The sequence below is a fragment of the Triplophysa rosa genome, linkage group LG9 (assembly GCF_024868665.1).
Source record: "Triplophysa rosa linkage group LG9, Trosa_1v2, whole genome shotgun sequence".
Taxonomy (NCBI): Eukaryota; Metazoa; Chordata; class Actinopteri; order Cypriniformes; family Nemacheilidae; genus Triplophysa; species Triplophysa rosa.
The window spans coordinates 14581398-14609004 of record NC_079898.1 but is presented as its reverse complement, the minus strand read 5'-3'; the positions used below and the strand labels follow the sequence as shown (position 1 = coordinate 14609004).

The 27607-nt window shown below is 35.4% G+C and overlaps 2 protein-coding genes across 2 annotated transcripts; one reads left to right on the top strand and one right to left on the bottom strand.

Annotated features, from left to right (window-relative positions):
- Positions 1-1993: 1993 nt before the first annotated feature.
- On the bottom strand, positions 1994-5955 carry tacr2 (tachykinin receptor 2). Its single transcript, XM_057342245.1, has 5 exons — positions 5356-5955; positions 4654-4848; positions 4124-4274; positions 3232-3428; positions 1994-3083 (listed from the first exon to the last, which is right to left on the bottom strand). Exons 1-5 carry the CDS (start codon positions 5748-5750, stop codon positions 2891-2893), a joined length of 1131 nt encoding a protein of 376 aa, XP_057198228.1. The 5' UTR covers positions 5751-5955; the 3' UTR covers positions 1994-2890.
- Positions 5956-7490: 1535 nt separating this feature from the next.
- On the top strand, positions 7491-23029 carry tspan15 (tetraspanin 15). Its single transcript, XM_057342671.1, has 8 exons — positions 7491-7646; positions 11508-11693; positions 12084-12158; positions 12794-12889; positions 15868-15984; positions 17576-17626; positions 18011-18127; positions 21376-23029. The coding sequence occupies exons 1-8, from the start codon at positions 7563-7565 to the stop codon at positions 21535-21537; spliced, it is 888 nt and encodes a 295-aa protein (XP_057198654.1). The 5' UTR covers positions 7491-7562; the 3' UTR covers positions 21538-23029.
- The last annotated feature ends 4578 nt before the right edge of the window (positions 23030-27607 follow it).

Below are 27607 nucleotides of genomic sequence, written 5' to 3'. Positions count from 1 at the left end.
GGTGGTACACCTGAACAATTTAAATAACCAAATAGTCCTCATTTGTGTGCTTTTATTTTAACTCCTGGAAAACTAAAGATTATATAAAAATTAATTTGAAGGAAAATGCTGGTTTTATTTTACATTTTGGGAGGGGTCTTCTGACTGATTTCACACCCACAAACAGAGATGGCAAAAGTACACACATCCTTTACTTAAGTAGAAGTACAGATACTCATGTTTAAAAGTACTCAAGTAAAAGTTGAAGTACTGACTAAACTTGTTTACTCAAGTAAAAGTATAAAGTATGGGCTCTAAAATGTACTTAAGTAAAAGGTAGCCAATACTACTACCTGTTTTAGAGCCACGCTCGTACCTCACAACTGAACTACCATTATGTAGAACACAAGCATAAAAAAGACTGATGGAATAAATCTATTTGCCACTACCTAGGTAGTGGAAAAAAACACAAATTTATAATACAATTATGATGTAAGATAAGAGTGTAAAGGACAAGCGTATTGATAATAATTGTGACAGAATTCCCTTTGTCTCAAGTTCTCAACCATAATTTTAGCTATTCTTTGTGTTGCCTTCTGCCTTGGTCCGTGGCAGCTTCTTAGACTACTAGCCTATGTCTGTGATGCGTAATAGCCAGGAAATGACTGTTTGGTACTGTGATTGTCAAAACATTTTATAACAGAATTTCACTGCTTTCAATTTTAGATTAACTGTCCCTTTAAATTTTAAGCACAGACCATTCATGGACATTTCATTATACAAATGTTGTAGTCACTTGTGAGATCTTGTTAAAAAGAGAAAACTGAGAAATAAAGAGATAATTAATTAGGCAAGTCAATTTACTTGGTAACCATTACTGTTTTTCTCGATTGGTTAAACACATTTCTTGAAATTATGCCTCGCTTTAAAATATTAAATATTTAGCCTCTTACATTGTACGTTACACTCGTTCAACATTAAAACTGATGTCAGTGTTGCTAGATTAGGTGGATAATTTCCAGCCCAAAGGCTCACTAAAACCTACTCACTCCAACAAAAACCAGCCCAAAATTTTAACTTCCAAAATAATGTGATAGTATTTTATTGCAATGTCAATCAACGTTGATAAGGATCGTTTTTTATTTCCTTATAATTTTAATCATGACAAGATGAAAAAATATAATAAAAATCAGGAAAATAGATCAAACAGATCGAACAAGGCAAATGCATTAAGAAAATAAGACTAATAGGATATGTCCAGAAACCACTTCAAATGGCAATCAGGAAATTAGCGCATTTTTGTGCAAAAGTGCCCACTATAATTAGTTCATCGAAAGCAACGCAATGAGCAGGTATTTTTCACTCGTTCATGAACTTAACGCACACACGATAGCAAAAAATATGCAATTCATACATACTAATGAACAACAGCAACAATAATGAGCTTACCTTAACGAGCTGCTTTAACTTCTGACAGAGCTACAGTACATCTTTCGTGAAGTATATGTTTGTAGAACATGCGAATAGCTAAATAGCTAAATTACATATTTAAAATCTGGTCCTTTCGCGCTAAAAAACCCTACCATTCACGAGTCACCACATGATGCAGAATATCACGCTCGAGATCTGAGAACAGTTACTCCGTCTTCTTTGATTTGATTGGTCACCGCTTTGCTCTGTAAACAGTAACTACCGCCTTCTTACATCTGATTGGCTAGTGGCCACCTCACACAGCGCTTCGGCTTTTAGGCAGACCTATCATTAGGTTGAAAAAGTCATGCAATGACAAGAAATAATATTGATTGTGCATCAAATACATATTAAAACTAAAGTAACGAGCCTGGTTTGAAAATGTAAGAAGTAGAAAGTACAGGTATTTGCGTAAAAATGTAAGAAGTGAAAGTAAAAAGTCGTCAGAAAAATAAATAGTGGAGTAAAGTACTGATACCAGAAAAATCTACTTAAGTACAGTAACGAAGTATTTGTACTTCGTTACTTCCCATCTCTGCCCACAAACAAAGATTTAATCATTATCTTAAGAAAAAGAATGCTTGGATAATGCAAGGTATCTGCTCCATAGAGTAAGTACACAAACAGAAACTGATATAGGCGAAGTTATATTTAATGTCAGAGTAAAAAAATAAAAAGCAATTTTATGGAAGATCCTAAAACAAAATATTTGATCATAATTCATGGGTTTCAGAATCAATGTGTGAACTCCTTGAGGTTGTTCATAAAAACAAAACATTATTTTAGCATGCAAAATGAAACCTAACCAATTCACCACAGGACTATAACACAACTGAATCATACCCAATTTTCTTTTTCAATTGAATGGGACACTTTATTTTCTTTACATCAACAAGTTTAAATTTAAACTTAGGCCTACACTTAAGTTTATATCAGAACAAGTGTTTGGACATGCATGCAAATGAATAGATACAGCTTGCTGTAAGCCTTTGGCAGTTTGATACATAAGCTTGGTTGTTTATGTACAGTACGATTATAACACTGAAATATCTCCTTGATTTCATTTATATTTGTTGAAGCTATAAATATTGTTTTTGATCGCTATAATTATGAGACATCTTTTTACTCTTGATTTTGCATCTATAAGAACTATAGTATGCTTTCGTACTCAAACAAAAGTTTGCCATTTACATTTAGAGCTGCCACGTGTAAAATCTGTTGCTCTTTTTTTATAGTGTATACACATATACTAGATCTGGAATTAAGCAGCAATACATAAATAAGGCTTGGTGCTTATGCCATATGAGTATATTAATACTCCACCTTTAAAGCCCACTGAACCCACCAGAACATAAACAAAGTGAAATTTAAATGTGAGGTGTTGAGTGCAAAGTGTGACCATGCCAGCAAATTCCTCTCTTTTATACTATAATGAATAGACTCAGGCTTTGATTAGCTTGGATATGGTATCTTCTGGCTCGTTGACATGGTTACGGACCACCACGCTGGTGGTCTCTGTGCGATAACTGCGTCTCATGTGGAATGTTTTCATGTGCTGCAGTTCCATGTTGTCCTCCTCGGATATCTTCACGAAGGGGCACCACTGGAATGCTTTGCGGAAACCTGAGCGAAATCTTTAGGTCATGGGACATGAGATGGAAAAAATACAGATTACAATTTCAATCCTAGACTAAATTCTTCACATCACAAACATTATGCTCATTGTCCATGTTCATTCAATGGAAACATGAATTTCTCTTCTAAGAGGCACCGTGTCTTTACCTTTGGTTTAGACAGCAGTAAATGATCGGGTTGTACATTGTGGAACTCATAGCCAGCCAGAAGATGGCCAGATAGACCTGCTGGATGTAGTGCTGCTTGTATATGTCCTTGTTGAAGCTCCCCAGAATAAAATAGATGTGGTAGGGAAGCCAACATATTGCAAAGGTCATCACCACCACTATCATCATCTTCACAACCTTTAACAAATTAGAGATATTATCCATGATTTCCAGACAATGAACTATCCAAGAACAGATTCAATCCAGACAGCCATATAAAGCCCAGCAGACAGACTTATTATTCAGGACAAAAGAAAGGAAAATGTGAAAGGAATGGCAAACTCATTTCCTGCTCGCCAGAAGTCATTTCCCAGGAAAAGTTTCACTATTGGTTATTCGAGATTACTTTATTCTCTAAACCTCCTTTGTCCTCTTTAGGGTGACAAGAGGGCTGCTGCAGCATCTTGGGTCACAGGGTACACCCCGGAGAGATGTCCGGTCCATCAGGGCACAAGAAGACACATGGATGGACCTAAGGGCAATTTAGTGACTCCAGTTCACCTACTGCAATCTGCACTTTTCTAGACTGTGAGGGGACACCGAAGTACCCGGAATAGACCCACAATGACAAAGGGAGAAATTGCTAACTCCCCACAGAAAAGCAAAAGTGCAACTCATCATACCACCCTTTAGTTACATTTGACACAGAAATACACATTTTAGAAATATAAAATAAAATAAAATGAATAAAATGATAGGACATAATAAGTGCAGTGTTCTGGAAATAGACTAACTAGGTTACAACACAAACACTGAGTCAGTGTAGATTATGTAGATACACTTCAATAGATGACGTCACTTAAGTAACATAAATCAGTATAAGCTTTGCTGACCTTGCGTTTTGCCTGCATCTGATTCTGGTAGTGGTCTGATGCTTCTCCAGGGATCTCACTGCCCCACAGCCTCAGTCCCACAAGACTGTAGGTCACCAGCATCACCAGCAGAGGGAGCACGTAGTTCAGGATAATCACAGCAATCTGATACCTGATGAGATTAAAATTAAATATATTTATCAGTCAAATCTGTGATTGATATATAACTCGTTAACAAAAAGAAAACATGCATTTAATAAAAACTAAATAACTTAAATTTACCATTATAGAGTCATCACATATTATCACAAAAAAGCATCAACAAATTAACGTGAATTATATTTTAACGAACAAATGAAGAGTTTGGTTCCAAAATGAGAAAAATCACGTTTTTTATTATGTTAACATGTTTTTATTGTGTTAGTTAGCTGTATTTGTTTAGTTATATGGCTTAAATCAAAACAAACCAACAGCAGTTTGATTGATATTCATTGGAATGCACAATAAAAAAAGAAGATTTTTTTAATCAAATATAATGTCTAATGTCTTACGAGAGCTGATGTTTCCCCCCATAATCGCCGGGCCATTCCACCATACAGACGGTCCGAGGGAAGAAGAACTGGGTACTGGCGTAATAACACTGAGGAAAAGCCAATGCAAAAGCAACAGTCCAAATGACCCCGATCACAAATTTAGTGGTGGTGGAGGAAAGCCTTGGTTTCAAGGGATGGATGATAGCCATATATCTGAAAATATCAACCAAGCAAATCTTAAAAAAGTAAACTGAGACCATATATTTTAAGGTAAGTTATATAAATGATCGTTAGACTGCCAATAAACCTTCACCTTGAAAGTAATTACTGCATGCAAAATGTTTTCCTGGAGCGCAAGCAGAAAATGACAATTGATAGGTTGGGTTATTTGCTGTGCTTAAATCAGACTCGTCCTCACTGCAGACATCATAATAACTTTTACTACTTTAATATAGTCAGACAAAAAGACAGTTAAAAGTTAAAGTTACAGTTAAATTTCTTTTTCGTGTAAATGTGTAACCCCAATACATGAGCCTCAATAATGGTAAGGCTATATTATTTAATTTACAACACAATTATCATTCAATATACAAAAAAGGTCTCATCATAATATAAGAAAGAAGTAGGCTACATTTCTCATTATTCAATATCCTCAGATATTAAAAAATACAATGCCGATGGAAATTGTAGTTTATGATAAAGAAACATGCTTTCGCTTACCTGTCAACAGCAATCGCTGCCATTGAATAAATGCTTGAGAATATGGCTGTTATTGGAAAGAAGTTTTGAAATTTACAATATCCCAAACCGAAATACCAGTCATTGTGCAAAGCGTACACGAAATTAAAAACGGTGTTAAAAGTTGCCATTGACGCGTCGGAAAAGGCGAGGTTTACAATAAAGTAGTTGGTCACTGTCCTCATGCGTTTATGTGCCAGAATGATCCAAATAACTGTGACATTGCCAATGATGGAAACAATTACGATTAAAGAATATGCAATCGCCCATAGTGCCACCTGCCAGTCCGGTTGCTCGAAAAGGTTAGTGGAGGTTTCATTTCCATCTTCCTCGTCGTAAAGAAGAGATTCTGAAAGTGGGTCCAAAGTAGTATCCATCGCAGTTGTTCGTTGTGACAGAACATAAGCCAGTTTTTATGCTTTTATTCCATCGAGTTGCGCACTCTTATACGACATGGTAAACTATGTATTTTGGACAAGTGCAATATATGTGTTTCAAGAGGTAAATGTTGGATCAGATTTGATCAGTGCGCGCCGGCTGCTGCGTTATGCGCCTGGAGTGATCTGAGAAACTGAAGGAATGTGTGCCAAGTGTTGTTAGGGGTGTGTCGGGTCCAATGTAATGTACAACGTTTAAGTAAAACACACTTCTGATTCACATTTGTGACGTACAACAGCATGCGCTTTTTTTGAAACCTGTCAAAATCAAGAGATTTAGGTGCATTATAATGACGTGTTTATCGTCGACAACTTGCTGTCATAAATTATTCCCGAACCCCCTGCAGCGCAATAACAAGGCGGGCTATTTGTACTCAGTGTATATAGACACGATAAAATATGTCACCATTTTCCCTATTTGTCATGTCAGGGAGCCTTGTTCTCCCGAGACGTTGCTTAGCTACTCATTTCTACAATTGTGTAAAACTATATTTGATTATTTTCTGAGCAATGGGGCAGCTGTCTAGGCAGCAGGTGGGAAATGTGGAGAGTGGATGGTGCACATTACTCTTACACGAATTCGACCATGGGATATTTTACGCAGGTGTTTACTTTTTTATTGCCTGTAGGCATTATACCTTGTTGTATTAAATTTTGAAGAACATTTTTCCTCCAGTAAGATACAATTCTGTCTCACCCAGCCCCTTTAAATTCTGACCATTATATTCTCCATGGAATTGTTGCAGAATGTTGCATTATAGCTAAGGATGATGGTTACTATATACAGGCTATATGGTGATGAAAGATACAAAGGGCTATCAGGTGTCATAGTTCTTTAAGATTTAATATCATTGCAAACAGTTTTAAACAGCTGCCACTATACTTGACTTTGTTTAGTTTGCTATAAGCTTTGTTTACAAAGGTGGGCAGGGTGGCCCTTTACAGAGAGCAACTTCTAAAAGTATGATATCATTAAGAGTTTTGTCTTAATGGAAAATGTGGAAGTTATATAAAAAAAACGTTTGTATATTTTTAATACTCTTTAGACTATAAATCATTTATTAATATAAATTAAAAGACATTAAGATTGCTTTTTTACTTTATAAAGACTAAAACAATAGACATTTTCTCCTATAAGTAACCATACATCTCGAAAGTTCACAGAATGGTAACAATAAGTTAAATTAAGTACATTTATTACTTTTTCCACAATGATGGTAATGCTGAACAGGTTCACTGGTGCATTCGATTCTTGTATCACAACACATGATGTTGACATAAGAAAGACTTTTGACATTTACTGTAAATAGTTATTTGGTCTGTGCAGGTGTGGCCTCTTTTTTTCTCTCTTGTTTTTTGACATAGCTTGAGAATGTGACCATACTATGCTGTATTTTAATGCTACTCGTGATATTCTAGCAAATTTGTCCCGTATACAGGATTTATTTATTAGGTTACGGCCTTGCAATGTCGTTTGATAATTATGTAAGTTTTCTTAGAAAGTCTAGCTACCGAAAATAGTTTAAATGAAATTAATAAATCTATTTGTTTCGTTTGATCAAAAATTGTCGAACCCTTTAAAAAGACACACCGCGCTCTGATTGGTCGAACGATCCATCAATCAAAACGTTCTGATTCTTGACTGCGCGAATGATAAGGGCGCGACAGCGCATGCTCTGCTCGCTCAGGTAGACGAGTCAAACCAGGAAGTGTTTACGCGAACATGACAAACGCAACTTGCAGGCTTTAAACATGTCAAAGGAAGTCCGATATTGTGAGAGGTGCTCGTACATCTTCCTCAAATTCTTTTTAGTCGTATATGCAACGCTTTTCTGGGTGAGTTTGCTTGTTTCTATTTTCGTCTAATGTTACAGCATGTGTTGAGGTAGGACAACGACTCAACGTCAACAAATGTGCGTTAACGTATTTCAGTTTTCGGAAAGGACAGTAAGGCAAGAGACAAGGAAGATTTGCAAATTTATTTGTATGTGTATGGCCCGGTTTCACAGACATGGCTTAGTTTAAGCCAGGACTATGCCTTAGTTGAATGAAGATATTTATGTCGCTTTTATAAAAATGCCTTAGAATACATTACTGGTGAGCATCTTGAGACAAAACAATGTCACTGATATATATTAAGATATTTCTGGGCAAGTTATATTGAGTTAATAGAGGTCACGCATTCATTTTAGATTCATTCATCCATTTCTGGGACTAGGCTTAAGCCTTGTCTGTGAAACCGGGCCTTTATGTATTTCTGGGACGTATCACCCATTAACCTGCTCCAGCGTCTTTAACCTTATGAGGAGTCTGCTGTAATGTGGGCGTTTGCGTTTGGAGGGTGCATCTGTTATTTGCTTGTGATTACATTACATATTCGTCTTGGGTATGTAAATATTAAAGTATTAAAATATGAAATACCCTGCATGTGGTTTTAAACACAAAACAATAAGCAAAATTTTTAATATATAATATAGTGCACTGGGTATACCCGGTATAATTATAATTATAATGATTAAAGATGGCCTTGCTTGCTATTGATTACAAGTTGAACAGATAACCAAAGTACTTCGTGCACACCAGTACACTATAAAGAAAGGATGAGATGTGACATCTGACATCAGATAACGTATTGTGGAGCATTGTAGAGCAGTTTGTCCGTTTAGGGCTACTGTAGAAACAACATGGTGAATTCTCTGCAAGGGGACCCACGGCGTATGAAGATAGAAATAGCTCATTCTAACGTAATAATAACAGAACACTTCATTATGTAAGGTCTCGCCTTGAACCGGAAGTTGCGATCGTTTTTACTTCCGCATTGTGACGCATTTCCGAGTAAAATGGAATTTCAAATGAGAAAAATAGTGGGCGTGGTTTTCGTCTTTCTCTGCGATTTGATTGGATGTATAAAAACAGCCTTTGCATTTTGAAATGGAACTGGCAGTAGACTGACAGTTGAAGGGGAGGAGTTAACGGAGGCTTCGCCCAAGCCGTCTAACAGACTTCATTTAAGATGGAGATTCATTACAGGAAGGAAGTGTATTTTCAGATTTTAACTAAAGATTATGAGGGCACACGAACTTTAAAAAGATAATGACCCACATTGATAAACTATTTACAATGAACGCTGCAATATTTCATGAAAAAAATAGGCATTGTAATTTTTTATTTCACTGGGACTTTAAAACACCTCTGAAGACATATTTATGTATATTATATTGTATTTCTGTCAATAGATACTCTGAAAAATTAATCAGTCCAATTTATTTAAACTTCAAATAATCATTATTTAGTGCAAGTTGAGCGACTGATGCACTGTTTTAGTTTTCAGACCTTCAAGGGGGCTCTGTCTTTTGAGATATTTTTGTAAATCTATATTTGTGCATTGAGATTTTTCACCTTTTATAATCACAATATCTTTGCTGGGTCACATTTTTTTTTCTTGCTGTGTTTTCAGGTGTCAATGGTTGTTAGGGGTAGTTTTTTTTTTTGCTTGTTTGCTATCTCTAAGATGTGTATAGATTTATTGGGTCACGCTTTTTTTGAACCAAGGCTAACAATATGTTTTTGAGGGAAAGCACAATTCAGTAAAAAGAAATTGTTGAAAAAGCATTTGTTTTATATCTATTAATATTTCAACCAGTCAGTTATGAAAGCTTTTACTTTTACAAAATATTCCAACCTCACATTTACATATTTTTATTGAAAAATACTATACCTACGTTTTATATAGTGTATTATATTGCCTATATAAATTTATGCTGTGAGCATACGTTTTTATATACAAATGTTTTTCATAGTAGTGTTATTGAACCGACTTTGACATTTACAGTAGATTATCTTTATTTTCCTGCCTTTCATTAACATTGATATAAGACCTTTAAATATATTGTGAGTAAAAGGCTGGTGTCAATGCCACTCAGCAAGCAGCATTGTAGCAGAGATTTGAAATGCTACGATGCACACCATTGTGCTTCTCTTCTGTTTTATGCCAGGAGCCGGTCTGTACATGTTGAACCCATTACACGGACGGCATAAACAATTGTCCCCGCTCGACGCTGTTTCACTCCATTATGCCACCACCAACTGAGGCTCTTGGTGGCCCATTGGCACCAGCATCACAGTGCTGGCTGACCCAGCGCACACTTCCTTCTGCTCTCATATGTGTTTTCACAACCAAGCAGACAAGCATGCCACACACAAGGCTGCGATGGTGAATTATTATGTGTGGATGGCCTAATGTTATTCTGCTCACAAAGATAAGCAGTGTACATCATATTGTCTGTCTCTATTGAATAGTAATAGCAATCTGACATCTGTCTTTTTTTTGAAGTCTTTCCTTACATGCTGGCAAACTTGATTGGTTTAGAAACGATGAAAGAGTTTGGCTCAGTGGCATGGAAGTGCAAAAAGTTTAGATTTTGGATGACATTTTTTGAGTTGTATATTTTTGCTGCGGTAAGTGCTAGAATCGCTGTAGATTGCTATCAGGATCTGTGTTTTTATATCTTTCATGTAATAAAAATGTTTGTTTAAGCAACGTGGGTTTTCATAAACGCACATTAAAATAAATGGATAAAACATAAGTTGCCATGACCACCAAGATGGAACATCACTTGAAAGGTGGTGTTGGTGGTCTTCGTTCCATCGAACTTCATGCTTTTAGTTTTTACAGTCAGCCCAAAAAGATCACAACTGGTTGACATTTTCCAGTTCCTGGAAAGCTTTCGAAGCTGCATTGAGGGAAATAAGTCATTCTTTTACGTCGTTTCTAGTCATAATGTGCTGCATCTCCCAGAAGTATTTGGTAGCTGACCAATTTCTTTGTGCCATGAAGACAGTCGTGTTATTAGTATTGCTATTTTTGTAATGTCTTTCTGCATTCAAATTTTGGTTTTGGATCTTGATTTAACACGTTTTATACTGTTCTCGTGGCTTAACTCATCTGAGGAAATAAAAGGTTATCTGTGAATTACCTCATGGAGTGTGGAGAGAGAAAGAGAAATGAAGTTCAACATTAGTTCAGTACGAGAAGCCCCCATGGACACACGCACACGTGCGCGCACACACACACACACACACACACACACACACACACACACACACACACACACACACACACACACACACACACACACAAATAGTGAGTTAACAGGCATAGCGGGGTTTTACAGCAATTATCAGAGGCCCATTATCCTGCTTATTATTTGATTATGCCATTAAGCTGTGTCATAGAAGCTGTGTTCTAGGATGCAGAAGTCCATATACTGCTGCATGTCAGTTATGCACGACTTCATTGACATCTGTTTTTCTCCAATCCAGATTTCACATCCTTTATTGTGACACAGAAATGCTTTGAGGTTTTACGCAGCTCATTTAACTCATTTAATTGTCTAATGAGTGAACTAGAGCTCCGGTAGCATGATAATCATGTAGGATATTTACAAATGGAAATCATACTTACCCCATCAGGGGTCCTTTAAGATTCAAGGTTGGAATGCATCAACTCAGGAGGTCAAACTTTTACACTGCTCTACCGTTTTCTGTTTACTCGTAAATAGCAAAAAAGACTATACTTGTAATGTTTACACTTATACAGTACTTGCTTTTTGAATAAAATTATTAATGTAAATATTTCATACTATTGACCTGATGATGTTGAGTTACCCTGTGTCTGATCTGTATTTATTGTTTCAGTTGATAGGGGCCTTTGTTTTGGCCATCGGCATTTATGCAGAAGTGGAAAGGCAACGCTACAAAACTCTGGAGGGGGCGTTTCTGGCTCCTGCTATTATTCTTATTGTCCTTGGTGTGATTATGTTCATCGTCTCCTTTATTGGGATCCTGGCATCTCTCAGAGACAATTTGTGCCTTCTCAAAGTGGTAAGTGTCCACCTGTCCACAAGTCTCTTGGAAGCTCATCAGAGCTTTCTTATAAGGTGCCAAGCCTATTAGTTTTAGTGGAGCTGATTTTGACTTGACTCAGTGCTGCAATTTTAGCTGTTTAATTGTAGGTGTACATAGCATACCCATTAGTCTGATGGACATCTGCTGTTTTTTCAGTAACCCACACGATGAGCATTTTAAGATACTGTGTTTAAGTGAAAAGAAGTTCAAGCCTATGTATCTCAAGATCTGTGCGGTTTATTCCATCCAATTGTGGCTGTTTTCTAGCTTTTAATTATTCAAGAGTGTATTCTGTGCAGTTTGGAAATCTTATTCATCGGCGTGTCTTTGTTTCACTTGAACTCTACTGTTGCTTTTGCCTTGCAGTTTCTTTTCACTTTGGCTATTTGTCTCATTTTGGAACTTGTTGGTGGGATTGTTGCTCTGATCTTTAGGAATCAGGTACAGTGTGCAGCTTTATCAGTTTTATTCTCTTTCCATTTGCATATGTTGTATATTTCACTTCATTTTTAAAATCAGGTTACGTGTTCGTACCATTTTCTATAACTTGTCCTTTGATATTCACATTATTTAGTTTGCTTATTTTCATGTCACAATGACAAATGTTATAGAGCAATAAAATCAGATATAATATTTAAATTATTGTATTGTTTCAGTATTGGATCATCTTTAAGTCAATAAAACTACACCCGAAATGTGTTGCTACATATTTATGTATTGAATGACAGTTCCCTTGTTGCTTGTTTCATTATGTGAAGCAGATAATTGTAAGAACTGTTATTGTTTACTGATTAAATTAGGTTTTATTTCATTGTCTGATGCCAGTGTAAATTTGTTTGCCTTTTTGACAATCTAGCAATCGTGATACAACAAAAATTGATGGCGGAGCATGATCACCCAGCTTAATTGTATCAGTCCTCAAATATTTTTTTCTAAATGTGCAATTCAAAACCGAATGGGAACAAAAATAAAAGCCTGACATCATGTGTTACAAGAAAACATATATTTTGTAGCAAAAACAGTATGCAGTGAATAAGACCTTTCCTTTATAACACTGACCTTCCTGTGCTCCATAGACAGTGGACCTTCTCAACAAAAACATCCGTAAAGGCATGGTGAATTATTACGATGACCTTGATTTCAAAAACATAATGGATTTTTTTCAAGAAACGGTAAGAGATTTTTCTGTGTGAGTTGCCTTAAAGATTGCTTCAAAGGTATTACCTTAAAGATTGCTTTTTGGCATTGTTGTGAACACATAAACGCAATAATAAATCTTAATAATGATGATAATAATTTATTATTAATGATAAATCATCATTACTTACAATACCTTGTACGTATAGTACTTGTATCTTGCTTTGTATAATTTAAATGAAATAATTTTTAAAAATTACAGTTTTTAAACAATTGAATCTTAAACAACTTATTTAGTTTTATTCTGTATAATTAAACATGTCTTTCACCATCAACATATCCTTAGAAGCTGTCATGGCGTTAAAAATGAGACTCTGAAAAGTTGTGTTGTTGAGAAATGTATGGCCATAGGTGTCGTTCATAAGCTCCAACTGCCGTTTGCTTTCATGTAGCTACTTAAGGCTTAAGACTAAAATTAATGTTTGACCTGTCTTAACTGAAAATAACTTCCCATGACATATCTTAAAATATATCAGTGCCATTGTTTTGTTTCAAGAGGCACACCAGTAATGTTTTTTTCTAAGGCATTTTTATAAAAGTGCCTAAAATATCCTAATTTAACTAGGGTCTAGTCCCGGTTTAAGCTAAGCCTTGTCTTTGAAACCGGGCCTTAGATCTTTATATAATAAGCTATTCCACCACCTACTGAACTAGAATGATTCTTAAAATGTCGGATCAATGATAAGGATGAAGACTGTTTTTTTTTTTTTCAAATGGCGTTTTAAAGTACACTGCCTGTAATTTATAATGTTAGGCACCTAGTGGACAGAATCACAAAAATCCACATCCACTACACAGAAATGTCAATGGCAGCAGCACTCAAAGAGCCCAGTGGCTTTGAGGTGCATTCATGCATATGTGAATAGCTCTGTGCCAGTCCACTGCAGATCTCCACCCTGTGCATCTGTATGCACCTGCACTCAAAAAAATAAGTTGTTGGATTAATTTTATTTTATTATGACACCTATTTCCACACAATTGAATTGGTTTATCTGAACTTAAACTGGGTGAATTGTACAGACAAGTAAATCTTAAGTTCATCAACTTATTTTATTTAATTTCAGATGAATGTAATTCATGTGAATGCTTCAGTGTGACACTACTTTTATAAATAAACAACTTTATTTTTACCACATGTAATGTATGGTGCTAGCAGGGAGCACCAGAGGGTTTACTGCATTTGCAGAGTATTTACTCACTGAGTAAAGCTGGATGCGTGCGAAGGCATAACTATGCTCATCCCCAACCTAAGTAAAACATTTACTTGTCACCACTATGGTAACCCCCCAAAAAACAACAGAAAATCTTCAGGATTTTAACATTACAGAACAGTAAACACTAACAAGTCTCCTTATCTGCCCAAAACCACAAATACAATAACACTTTAACAATTTTAAATTCTAAATCCAGTCATAAGAGCAAAGCATGCTGGGAACTCAATCCACTGTGTAGTTGCAGTTAGTCAATGAAAATGATTCATGTTGTCCCAACACAAACATTTGATGTCAAAGAGTTGCCTATTTATGTCACTATTACACATTGAAATTGTGCTTGAACAAGAAACCAATATGTGTAATATCAAACTATATTGATTAAGTAAAACAAACAACCTTTAAAAAACATTTTGTTGAGTGTGTATAATCACGGTCATTACACAGTCGTTTCAGCGGCGGTTAATTATACCAAAAATATTCCAGCTTTTTATGTTATTAAAAAGCTTGCCCGACAAGACCCACACTAGAACTCAACCAAAGGCCAGAAGTTCAGACTAATCATTTCTCACACTGTGGTGAGCAAAATTAACAGATTTAGCACATTATTTTTATTTGGCTCTTTGTTAAGGGGGTTACTTTTTGTTTGAACCACCTTCAATGTTTTTCACTTGTATTTTTTTAGTATTCAACATTCTTTGATTTTCCAACTTGTCAAAAAAAAAGGGTCATATCTCCTTTATTTGGAATGGACACCCAATGCTGCATTTATTAACGTTTGCTTTTTGCAATAGAATGTTATTATGCTCTTATTCTCTGAAACTGAAAGTAATATAATTGTCCTACATTGGCGAATATGTGTTTCTTTTGACCATCAATCGTTTGCTAAAGTAATTGCTTTAGATGATATGCGCTGCCATTTCAATCAGCTGAAGGTCTGGAATATGAATCGTGCCATTCAGTGAGAAAAGACCGGAGTCTAATATTTATTCATACTCTTCCTTTTGAAAGCTGTTGACTCAATAAAGGAATATAATGCAGCTCTGATTATTCATTTTGCCATTTTATATTTTATTCCGTCAATCTAGGTGGAATTTAACTGAAGACAATTCCAACCCTGAACATGAAAATGTTTTTCTTTTATGTAATGCACAAATAATTTTTTCCAGTACAATTGCTGAAAATACATCGTAAACATACTCTATTAGCAACACATAGCCTCAACCAGAGCCGTTGAAAAACAGAGTTACGACACTTCGATCTCGCTGCCGTGTGGTCAACCTATTTGAATGGATTTTAGCGGGACAGACAACAGCAACTACGTATCTTTGCATATATTTTGCTAAATATATTAGCACATTGTGTACACTGAATACAACGTTGACTACATTTATAGCAGCATTTTGTCAGTAATATGAATATAGGATCTATGAATATAAGACATGTCCACCAACTCGTTAAAATGTATAAACATGCCATTATTTCACCAACTGTACAGCAAATGCGTTTGGGAAGAAATTAATGGGCTTCAGTGCAGTGTTTGGAACTATTGGTCACTCCATGACACAAGTTACTTCCACATTCCATTCTTCCAACGGACATCTATGCGAGTGTCGTAACTCTGTATTTCAACGGCTCAACCTCAACATATCTTTAAAAGTGCCAGATAAAAAAACATGCTAAAACCATGCTGATATGTCTATTAAGAAGTTGTTTAACTGCTTTGATTCTTGTTTTTCTAGTTCAAATGTTGTGGGGGAAATGAGTACAAGGACTGGGAGGTCAACATGTATCATAACTGCACTGCTCCAGGACCATTAGCCTGTGGAGTTCCTTATACTTGCTGTCTCAACAACAAGGTAGTGTGCATGGTAAACTGAAATGATGCATGTTGTTATAAATGAGATTTGTTTGCAAGTCTAAGACATGACTCTAGTCAAAGCATACATACACATTTGATCAAGTGATCTAGTCTGAATGTTTATAAAAAACATTGTAGTTCTGCAAAAGCATGTTTCCCAGAATTCTTTCTCAGGGATCTGAATTCTTAAACCTTCACTGCTCTGACTCTTTAGTGATATACAGATCTTTTTGAAACTAAGAAATATGATCCTGGAATAAATTGGACCATTTTCACAATATTTTGTTTTATTGAATTTGTAAAATATTTTTTAAACTTGATCATCCCAATTCGCTTCAGATATGTGCAGCATTCAAAAGTGAATGGCCATTTAAAAGAACGGAACTTCTTACATACTGAATTTTGCCCCTCCCTGCTTTACTTCATAGAAACTAAAAGCATTCCTTTGTGAAGTTCTGTTTGCTCACCTGAAGGACAGACAGAAATGGTAAAAACATAAATCCAAGCCAGTGGACAGCATGAATAAATGTTTTTGTTCTTTGAGGTTTTACACATGTAATTGTGTGAAAACGTGTGACAAAATGGGAAGATCTTTTAGAAAGCATCTAATTGTATTTTCAGTGCTTTGTGAGTACTTTTTGTTCTGTACACTTCATTATTTTACAATCTGAAATTAGTCTGTATGTTTCTTTTTATATGTTTTATAAGTCCTTGGGTTCATAATAATATCTACATGCCTAAAAGCAATATTACTATGTGGCATGATAAAGATGCTGGTGGGTTTTGTTTTGTTTGTTTGTGTGATGGCCATTTATTTTCTTGTTAAGCATTCCTAACACAACCCAGAGCATTCTCGGCAAAACCCAGAGCTTGATATTGGATTAACCTGCATATTGTTAGAGCTCATTTGTAAATTTGCAAAGAACAGTTGAAAAAATAGGACCATTGAAGCACGATTCTAAATCAGGCTGGGATTGTGAAACCATTTTACAGTCAAGTCATTCAATTTTCATTAACTTCAGAACAAAAGCAGCTGTGTGTGGATTACCCGTGGACAAGCATTACTTCATTATTATCTCTGTCAAAAGCTAAGCAACTGCTTTTTATATATGAAGATGACATTTGCACATCTTAATTGTCCAAATCTAAGGGTATTATCTGTAAGACTAATTAAATCCTTTTTAATCCCATTCTGTGAAAAATAAGACTTTTGGATTAGAAAAGGGGGATAGCATTCTTCCCTGCTGCTGAACCAGATATGGAACCACTTAACCCCCTAAATAAATGAAGTATTATACTTGGAATATTTTTTCCTGTACCTAAAAGAGAGCTGCTTGTGATTATTATAACACTTGGTTCAACAACACTCACTCATCAAAAACTTAATCCATAGAAAGTTAGGATGTCAACTAAATCAAAAGTAATGTAATGGAAACTTGCTTACACATTAAATCAGCACAAATATTAAATTCATATTCATGATCCAATTTCACGGTTGATCACTAATCACGGTTGACAAGGTTACCTAGACATTCAAGTGTTTTACTACCTGTATAAATTTGAACACCATCTTTGATTCTGTGTTACAGCCTTCTGAAGTTGTTAATACGATGTGTGGATACAAGCTCTTAGAGAAAGAGGTAAAGTCCCTGTGTCTACTTGAATAGCCCTTATCTACATCTATTGTAAAATTGTAAGGTTGGAGCAGCCTCCCAAAGTTTTTTTTTATAAAATGATCCATTTCCGGTGCTGATTAACCATGTCCAGGGATGTTTTTTTTGCGGGAGCAAAGGTCGAATGAGTAATTGAGTCATCTGGGTAGAGCAGAGAGACCCACCTCAGAATTTTAACAGGCTGTGAGGTTATACAGCATGCATTGAATAATGATGTGCCTCATAATAGAACTGCGTCCAATAATCTTCCAGCCATGCATTTAGAGACAATTATTGACTCATACAATATAATAATAAAAAGATGACCCTTGCTTATAACCTCTGTTTCTATGCTCTGACTGTTGTCTGCAGAGGCTAGATAATATAGATATCATCTACATACGAGGTTGCACCGATGCAGTCTTCCTTTGGTTAATGGACAACTACAAAATAATGGCTGGACTTCTTCTGGGGATCTTACTGCCTCAGGTAGGACTCATTGATAATGATGGCTTATAACGTTACGTTTACTTTTATCCAAAGCGACTGACATTGCACTGTACTATACATTTGTTTCTGACTATATGCAATCCCCTGGGATCGAACCCATGACCTTGGCGTTGGTAGCGCCATGCTCTTGGTTTAATAAACATACATTAAGCCAAGAACAAAGTAGAATGTATTTTTGCTTTTATATTGAGCATATCAAACAACATCTTAAATGTCAGAGTTGTCCATTAATGCTATTGTTTTAAATGACATGTTTTCATTGGATTATAAAACAAACAACTACCCAATGGATTACAAAAAATCATTTTTCTTAAATGAGTGACAAATTAATTTAAGATGCGTTCCTGTTGCTTGGAATTGCAAATGGTAGAGCATTGCATTAGCAACACATAGGTCACGGGTTCGATCCCAGGAACACACACACTGAAAAACATTCATGTAATTTTTTGCATTGTTAACAAAGTGAAACAATAGTGATACCTTAATTGCAATTATTGTTTAATAACACAATTTGGGTTTTAAACTGTGTTTAGAAGCTATGCAGTGTCCATTCCAAAAAGTAAATGGATCAATTACCACCTTCATTGTTGCCTCTGTTGTTTGTACACAGGACTCACTGAGAACATATTATGTGCTATAATTTTCCAATTTCCTAGTTTTACTCGTACAGACCTTTCACCATTTTCCATATTCTTATCTTTTTAATTGCTAGACCATTGCATTATTAGGAGTTTTAAACATGACATCAACTATATTTTATGTTAATACATTTGTATATTTAGTGCTTTTATCTTTAATAGTCATTTATGATCATGCTATATACATTTTTGTATGATATTATGATGGCAGTCCTTGACCTACCCTTCTTGCAACCCGCCCATCCGGTTTGTTTACAAATAGTGGAGTCACAGTGCTTATTCATGTTCATCAGTTATTAAAGATATTTCATCCACCAGTCATTCTCAGCCTGTAATCATAGAAGAACCTCATCCTACATCTGACAAAAACACCAGCAGGATTTAACATTCTAGTAATTCTTTCTAGTAAATATTCAGTACAACAGGACCCTTTCTCATAGGATAGGGTTTAATTATTACAAGAAGTTAATAATATAAACTTACATTTTAGACAGAATATGGCATGTTATGTTACTCCGTTTTTGCTTTGCTATTGAAAATGTATATATCGGTGCCGGAAAAGTTATCTAGTTATGGGGACTTTTCATCGATTTGTTATTCATGTTTCATCTCCATCTGTGCTCATGCAGAAGTTCAGACTAATGAAATGGCTCTCTTTATAAAATATCTCATTATGGGTTTTCTGCACTGATGAAGAGCTGGGTGGCGAGAGGGACGCTGTTTTAAAAAAAGTACCATGAATGGGCAGGTTGAGAACAAATTCGCAGTCTAAAAATCCATCACGCTTTCAAAAGCAGCCTCTAATGTGCAGCTGTAGCTTTGTGTCCCTCTCCTTTAACCTGTTGCCTTAAAACACTGATCAACTCAGTCACACAGAACAGAGTCACAGATGCAGATGATCATATTCACACAAACTTTAAAACCATTAGGTAATTTCACTAATGCAACATATTCAACATCCTCCCCAACACACAAACACAAAAAGTCTTCTGTTTTATAACAGCATATCTGAAATGATGGGAATAGAAATAGGAGGACGTTTATATTAGTTCAGACTGTGCCTGGCTGTAGGATGTTTCACAGGATGCCAGGAGTTTGATCTGTGATATGAACAGGTGTTGCTGAGAAAGACACAGATATTGAATTTCCAGCAATGTTTTGGCCATGCGCAGATATTCGCATCATATTAATGCAGATGTCATATTGGATTGTTAAAGATGCCATCTGCACGTTTTCGATACGCTGTCATATCAGTCTGTTTGTTATGTTTACAGAAAAAACATAACTGAGCCGCATGAATGACTGTGTATTTGTGTATGCGTGGATGTTTGGACATGTTGGGAAGGGCTTGAATACAACAAACTCCTGAAACGGATACATTTATGTGCTTATTTTGTGTGCTTATAATACATTTATATCATTAAACAAACCCAGGATGGCTGAGTAGAATTGAAAGTGTCTTTATCATAAAAGACAATTTACAGCAGAAGTTTACTGTACATTCACACGCAGAAATGTAAGGGGTACTGGCAAAATGCTAATTAAGTTTTCCCCAAAATATTAGACAAGCCCCATATATCATTAAAGATATGGTTCACCCAAAAATAAAAATTCTGTCATGATTTACTCACCCTCAAGTTGTTCCAAACCTGTATACGTTTCTTTGTTTGGATGAACACAAAGAAAGCTATTTGGAAGAATGCTAGCAACTGAGATTTCTGGAGCACGATCTGTTAAACACAAAATAAGAGATTTTGAAGAAGTTAGGAAAGCTGAGGGAAAGTTATTAATGACAGAATTTTCATTTTTGGTTGAACTATCCCTTTAATTACACAAAACATTTCTCTTTATGGAAATTCAGCTTTCCAAAGTACTATTCAGAATTTGCAATTCTACAAATAAGATATTGAAGGGATAGTTCACCCAAAAATGAAAATTCTGTCATCATTTACTCGCCTTGGAGTTGTTCCAAATCTGTATGCATTTCTTTGTTCTGATGAACACAGAGAAAGATATTTGGAAGAATGCTTGTAACCAAATAGATCTTGCTCCCCATTGACTCCCATAGTAGGAAAAATTACTTAATTTTTTTTTGTTCTGTTGAACACAGAACGAAGACATTTTGAAGAATGTAGGACACTTTTGACTACCATTGTATTTTTTCATACTATGGTACCAACAAAATGTGCTGCCACGTTTAATGAATAGAAACAGAAAGTGTGGACATGGCAATGAGCAACAGCAAACAACGTTTGGAAGGGTTTCTGGAACTAGGGTGCCTGTCTTAAATGAGAAACAGGGAGAGTTATTTTGTGTCTGATTGCAGAGATTGGATATATTATTGAATTATAGTGTGTATGTAATGGGTCATTGTTCTGCCTTGTTAAGCAGAAACAGCATCTTGAATCTGATTGCTTAGCTAATACAACTATTGTATTAGTTGTAACTGGAGAGCAAGATGTGCTGTAGCATTTAAATGTGTTCAAATGATGTGACAAATTAAAAAAGTAAAGAGATTTAACAACAAATTTAAAAGCTTTTCAGACTAAGATGCTATTAAATGTAACAATCTCCCTCTTTTTTTTGTAGTTTTTTGGTGTGATCTGTACCTGGCTGTACATCACTCGTGTGGAAGATGCCATTGAGGAGTACGGACACTACATGGATGGTCTTCTGGACAGTGGACCCCAGGGTACCAAACAGCAGAGCATGCTGGCGAAATGCTGCAAGTGCATGCCTCTGATTGATTAAACCTCCTGAAAGAATGCCTTAAATGGGGAGAAATATACAGGAAGTAGCGCCAGCTGTGGAAGAAATTATAGCTCTGTGAGACACAACAGCACTGTTACTGTTCTACACTGGTACAAGCAAGTTCTATTTGTACTTTTAACAGTTATGCCTGCGTTTATCGTTTCATCAGTAACAATGTAAAAATGGGTGGTACAAAAAGTGAAAATTTACTGACGATAGGGCTGCCTTCTTGCTTCATTCTCTCAGGATTATTCTGCTATGTCAGGCCTTAACTACACTAAAGATGCCATATATTTTCATGTGTCTTGATTATTTAACTACTGCTGGAGATAACGGCAAACTGTAAATCTTAAAGTCCTGGAGGACTGCGGCCACATTCATTACAATAAGACTGCTGTTTCTTTATTTGTAGTACATGATGTCTATAATGATTAATGATGAAATAAATTCTGACCGTAAACCACTTCGAAACTGAAAGGCTTGGGAATTACTTTTCATTTACCCTTTTCCTAATATCATGGTGACTGTTATTACCTCAGATTGTCTACAGCTTATATTGAACCTTTACCTGAAACGGGGTAAATGTTTATAAGGAAACTCTTCATTTGTTTTGCGTGTGAATTTTTATTGCATATAGTACATTTTGAATGTCATTGTGTATTATTACAGTTCCAGGCCTTTCTCAATCAGTACATTTAACTGACAGAAGTGCATGTGTACATATTTGTGTCTATCTTTTGTTTTTAAAGTGTCTTAAATCACTTTTTTTATTGTGGTTGTCAATATGGTGATGGTTATATGTTTCTACATTGTCTGCTGTCTATTTTGCCATTTCTTTTTTTTTTTAATGTAGAAAATACAAGAAAATCACACACTTAACTCTTAGATATTTCATGGTACTGTAAATGCATGAGGCTTAAGCTTTATGTCATTAAATATCAGGAAAATCATACGATTTCATATTTATTTAAAAATGATTAATTTTATTTTAACAAAATGTTATATTTTATATTCAACATCAGTTGTATGCAGCATGCACTAAATATTGCATTATGATATTTCTGACAGTATGGAGGCCTAAACATTTTTCTTGGTTTTTGAAGTGCTCGGGTCTTGTTCATGATTCCTGTGTGTATGTCTTAACCTCACTGTTAACGTCTGAAGCCCTGCTGATTGAATAAATGATGTTTGCGGAGTCGTGTGTGCAGCTGCTTTAGTGAATTTTCTGTTTTCTGTCACGCTGCTTTGTCTTTGCATGGGGAACCGAATATTCTGAATATTTCACTTGTATGGAGTGGACACATGTAACTGCTTGTCTGTAATAATCTTATCTGCATTTCCTCCATGCATCTTACAATAGCCTGTGCTATAGCTGGTATACCACAAAAAAATTGATATGCAGAATTTTTACACATTAGTTGCAGATTCTGAACCCCTGTACAAAGAATCACTTTTGCTGTTTAATGTATTTCATTTATCATATGCAGGTTTCAATGAGGAAGTGCAGTATTCATAGACATACTTTCTCATTCTGTGTATTCTTTATATACCTTTAGAAATTTTGCAAAAGCGTCCGAAATTAAATTTTGAACAGCAGATTCCAGGGTGTTTTTTTCCGCTAGCATTATAACAATTGATGTGGACCTTTTTTTAATCGAACAATGAAAGCTGTAATAATATATCTGTAATAATATATTTCTTAGAGTTGAGCTTTGGGTTCTTCAATAGTTTTAGCATTTTTCAAAAATTATTAATTAAAATCCAAAAAGGATTTTTTTATTTCTCCCATGTATTCACAATACAATCATATTATGTACACGTATTGGTCTTTTATATGCTGCATTAATTTGAAAAAAAATCACTGTGACCCTCTCACCTGTTTGTGTCTGCTAAAAGGGATGTTTCTGGGAGAGATGTCAATCCAGCATCATATTGAATACAGCCCCTCATATTGATAAAGACCTCATCAGTCGTTAGCTCCCCCCCACCCCCACCCGTTTACTAACATATAATTGAGATGCCTATCCAGGAAGGAGGAAATATGAATCAACCCCCTGAGACTAATGGTGCTACCTCTACAAATCAAGTAGCTCTAATCTATACCCAACAAAAAGAGAGATATTGTGCATATTATATGTGACTCTGCAGTCTCCCCACACCCCAGGATGTTCTGAATTTGATAATGCTTTGCCGAACCGGATCAAAAGGTGGTGAATCACCCCTGTGGGTATTTGGATCTCTGCGATTTTCCATTTTGAAAAAAAACAGTGAAATGTGTTCTCTTCATGATGCTGTGCACCGGACCGTCAAAAAGCAAGTTATGCATCTTAAATGTGTCACCATTTGCCATAACAACTCCACAGTCCACACACTTGTTGTGAAATTGTGAATGACACTGAAAGGGGAAGATCAAATCACTTTGGTGACAAAAAAGTTGGAGAACATTCATGTAGCTATGGAGTAGCCTATTAAATTATGCTGGCTAAATCACAAATAGTTATGGGAAAGCACATCTCTGCATTTCTCTTGTGGCTTTAGGTCATGACAGATGAGTAGTGACAATGAACTATTAAAGTCAATAAACCAGCTGCATATTGCAGGTGTATTTATGATCAACCAGTTTATTGACTGACAGTGCCTCAGAAACATTAATAGAGAAACATAAACATCAATAGAAGAGTGACCTGACCAAAATGTGAATGATGTTCACTAAAAAAATACTTGTAAAAACGTTTTAATTGAAGTTGGGTTAAATAATATCAAATTACAGAAGTAGACTCCAAATTTATATGTTGGGTATAAAATAAAATGAAAAACATATAATCTTGCTTTACAAAAAAATACATTTTACAGTTTTTTCTGGTGCCCCAGCTGCCAAAATATTACTGTTTTTACAGGTATTTGTGTGGTTGTCCCTTTATTGGTAATCTGATACTGGTTCTTACTGTATACATATATGAACATAATGGTTCAGGTCCCTCCTTGAACACTCAAAAATTTTTTATTTTTTGCTGCTTGTCCAATTTACTTAACTTACTAAATCAACATAACTTTTAGAAAATGAGGTCACAACATGTTTTTTTATGTTTAGTCATATAACTGAATCCATTCATGTTGGGACAACTTAATGGAGTTGAGTTGTGTGAACATAAAATAGTTACAATTGGGCAGAGGACTTCTATTTCCCAGCATGCTTTGCGTATAACTGCATTTTGAGAGTTATTTTCTTAAATAAGTGTTATTTTATGCATTTTTCAGTAAAAAGAAACGCTTATTAGTGTTTAATGTTCATTTATCTTTAAGATTTTGAAGAGTTTGTTATAATTTTGAGTTTTGTGGTTACCATTGTTCAGAAAAGCATTGCCTTTGGTTAGTTAGTGGGCGGTTACCATTTAAAATTTGAATATTTGTTGAGTACTCTTAAGTTGTTATCAATTAAAGTTATGTCTGATTAATGTTAAAAATATGTAAAATTAAAAAATGTTCGAGTACCATCATTAAATAACCTAATCGCTAAAATTTGGATTTTTATATTGGTTTTATGTAAAATATACATGTAAGCATAATTGAATCTCATCGAGTTAATGATATAAAACAAAAACAAGACTGTTAATCTGATTCAACTAAACAACATTGCATTGCATTAAAAGTTTACTGAAATAGATAACGTTACTTAAATTCAATGTAATCCAGTTATGTGTAGGTTTATGGATTTTCTAAAAATGCAACCCAGCATTAAATCTCCCAATTAAATAAAATCTTCCAGAAAAGTACTTAGATTTTACCCACATATGCCAAATCGGTATAAAAAGCCCCAAAACTACCCCAAAGATTCCCTCCCAAATACCAAAAACTTCAAATATGTCACTCCCATTACCTAAATAGCATATTTTACAGTCACTGTTATGCCTTGCACACAATTTCTTGTGTGTAGTAGTAATCATAAACACAAAATGTTTTCAAAAATAACTCTTAAGAATAGCAACCAATAAACAAAATCTATCCACATTTAACCTGCAAAATAAAAAAACAACCCACAGCAGTAGTTTATAAGTAGAACAATTCTGTGGGGAAAACCGTGGACTTGGTAACACCGATTTGAGCACAAAGCACAGGAAAAAAGTTTATTACTTGGGCCTGTTTATAATATGCCTATAACCACAATATTAATACAGAATAAAAGTAAAAATGTTCTTGCTCTTTTCATTTAACAACATCTCTGATCAGACACATTTGACTGAAATACACAGAAGACCACAAGACAATATGTATTACCAATCCTGCCCACGTCCTCCAGCAGGAAGTCTTCATTTATTTAATAAGATGAGGTCATTCCTCGTTTGAGTGTGTTCTTTAAATAGATGAGATCATAATTACCTCCTTGGGCTGAGTTAATAATGAAGTAGGTAAGGACTGTTGGGTCTTGCCATCTTCGCCCCTCCCTGATCTAACTCATTTACAATGTCCTATGGCAACACATATGTCTCACAGATAACTCAATATCCATATGCACATTCACAAATCCTTATGAATTCAAGGCCATTGTTGGTTTTTGACGTGGAAGATCAAAAGAGCACTGTGGTATTCAAACAAAACATTCCCTGACCTTTCTGTGGCAATAAATTTAAAGACGGTTTGTTTAGGATGATTGTCAGGTTTTGCAGGGAAATAATTGAAATGCTACACACCAGTCTGTCACCGGCGTGTGCGTAAACAGCTATGAATATCCAACAACAACATCATTATCTTCTTCAAACTTTCAGCATTTCACAAGAACAAATTTGCCCCGCAGTGTGATGATAGAGAGTCTCCACGGAAGACATTGTGTCTTCCCAAGGGTATTGAAAAGATGGACAAAATATGCACTCATTATACTGATGATTCCTTTTTGCGAAATATCAATGCTATTTATAACCTACCAAAAATCCTTTAGCACAAGGAGCAAGGAACATCAAATGTTGTTCCGGGGTTTAATGTCTGAAGAGCCATTCAAACTCAATCAAACACGATTTCCTATTCATGGGGCTGACAAGGATTCACAGTTCCCTGCCTGTGGCATCTTTGGAGTTATTGTGGTGCCTTGATCTGATGTCGAGTATCATAAAGTATCCAACTAAATCAACGGAAAAGACCATTGAGCAACAGATTATGCACTTTAATGATTCTTGTAATTCTGATGGGAAGACACCAACACTGCAGGCTTTTGTGATAATGAATATTCATCTATAACCCTCCTCACCTCCCCTCACCCCTCACAATAACGGTTGCGAGGACTACTTTTACATAATGTAGATTTTGTGTTTCTGTTACACCTGGATGGAAAGCTAAAGTGTGTAATTACATGTAAATTTTGAGGCATTTTAATGCTTGAAACAGACCGTAAACAGCAAAGATCCTCATTGGTATACAATATGAAATTGTAGCAAAGAAATGCGAAGAATACATCATTATTTATTTTTTCTAATTTTGCTTTTTTAAGATGCTGGTCATTTAGGCAGTACAAGTGATGAGAAAAATGAGTCTAAGTAGTGGTTTCTAGAAATAACAAACAGTATGGGGGGTGAAAATCATAAGACAAATATCATTTGTGTCCAAAGCTCAGTGGATTTAAATGCAATTTCTTTTGTTTGATTCAACTGATTTTAACACACCGATATTTAGAACATTTTACCTTGATTCTATTGGCACATTATTAGCCTATACATGAAATATTTCAGATATGCTAGGAACCATCCTGCAAGTAACAAGATAAAAAAATATTTAAAATCTATTAGAAGTTTTTGCATGTAAAATTTAGGCTAATTTGCATTTAACATTTACAACTCAACTGTTCGCAAAGGCTTTAATGCAAAGTGTTGAACAAGACATTTTTATTCAAGAGCAGTACAACAGTGTCTTTGTTTATGGTGGTGGCTTGGTTAAGTGCTTTGTTTGTTTCTATAAACGCATCAATAACTAAATCTATCTGAAGAACTCCACAGAGCCCAAACTCCTATCACAACACTTCAAGTCAATAAGTCACTCAAGTCAAAAATTCTCCTGGTGCCAGCAAGCGTCTTCCTTCAATCAA

What these genes read in the sequence shown, in the direction of transcription:
- tacr2 (XM_057342245.1), bottom strand. Translation starts at nt 5,750, where the DNA reads ATGGATACTACTTTGGACCCACTTTCAGAATCTCTTCTTTACGACGAG. An exon ending in GCAGCGATTGCTGTTGACAG is followed by an intron (nt 4,849 to 5,355) that starts GTAAGCGAAAGC and finishes TGATATTTTCAG; the next exon opens with ATATATGGCTATCATCCATC. An exon ending in TACTGCTGTCTAAACCAAAG is followed by an intron (nt 3,084 to 3,231) that starts GTAAAGACACGG and finishes CATGACCTAAAG; the next exon opens with ATTTCGCTCAGGTTTCCGCA.
- tspan15 (XM_057342671.1), top strand. Translation starts at nt 7,563, where the DNA reads ATGTCAAAGGAAGTCCGATATTGTGAGAGGTGCTCGTACATCTTCCTC. An exon ending in CTCTGATCTTTAGGAATCAG is followed by an intron (nt 12,159 to 12,793) that starts GTACAGTGTGCA and finishes TGTGCTCCATAG; the next exon opens with ACAGTGGACCTTCTCAACAA. An exon ending in ACAAGCTCTTAGAGAAAGAG is followed by an intron (nt 17,627 to 18,010) that starts GTAAAGTCCCTG and finishes TGTTGTCTGCAG; the next exon opens with AGGCTAGATAATATAGATAT.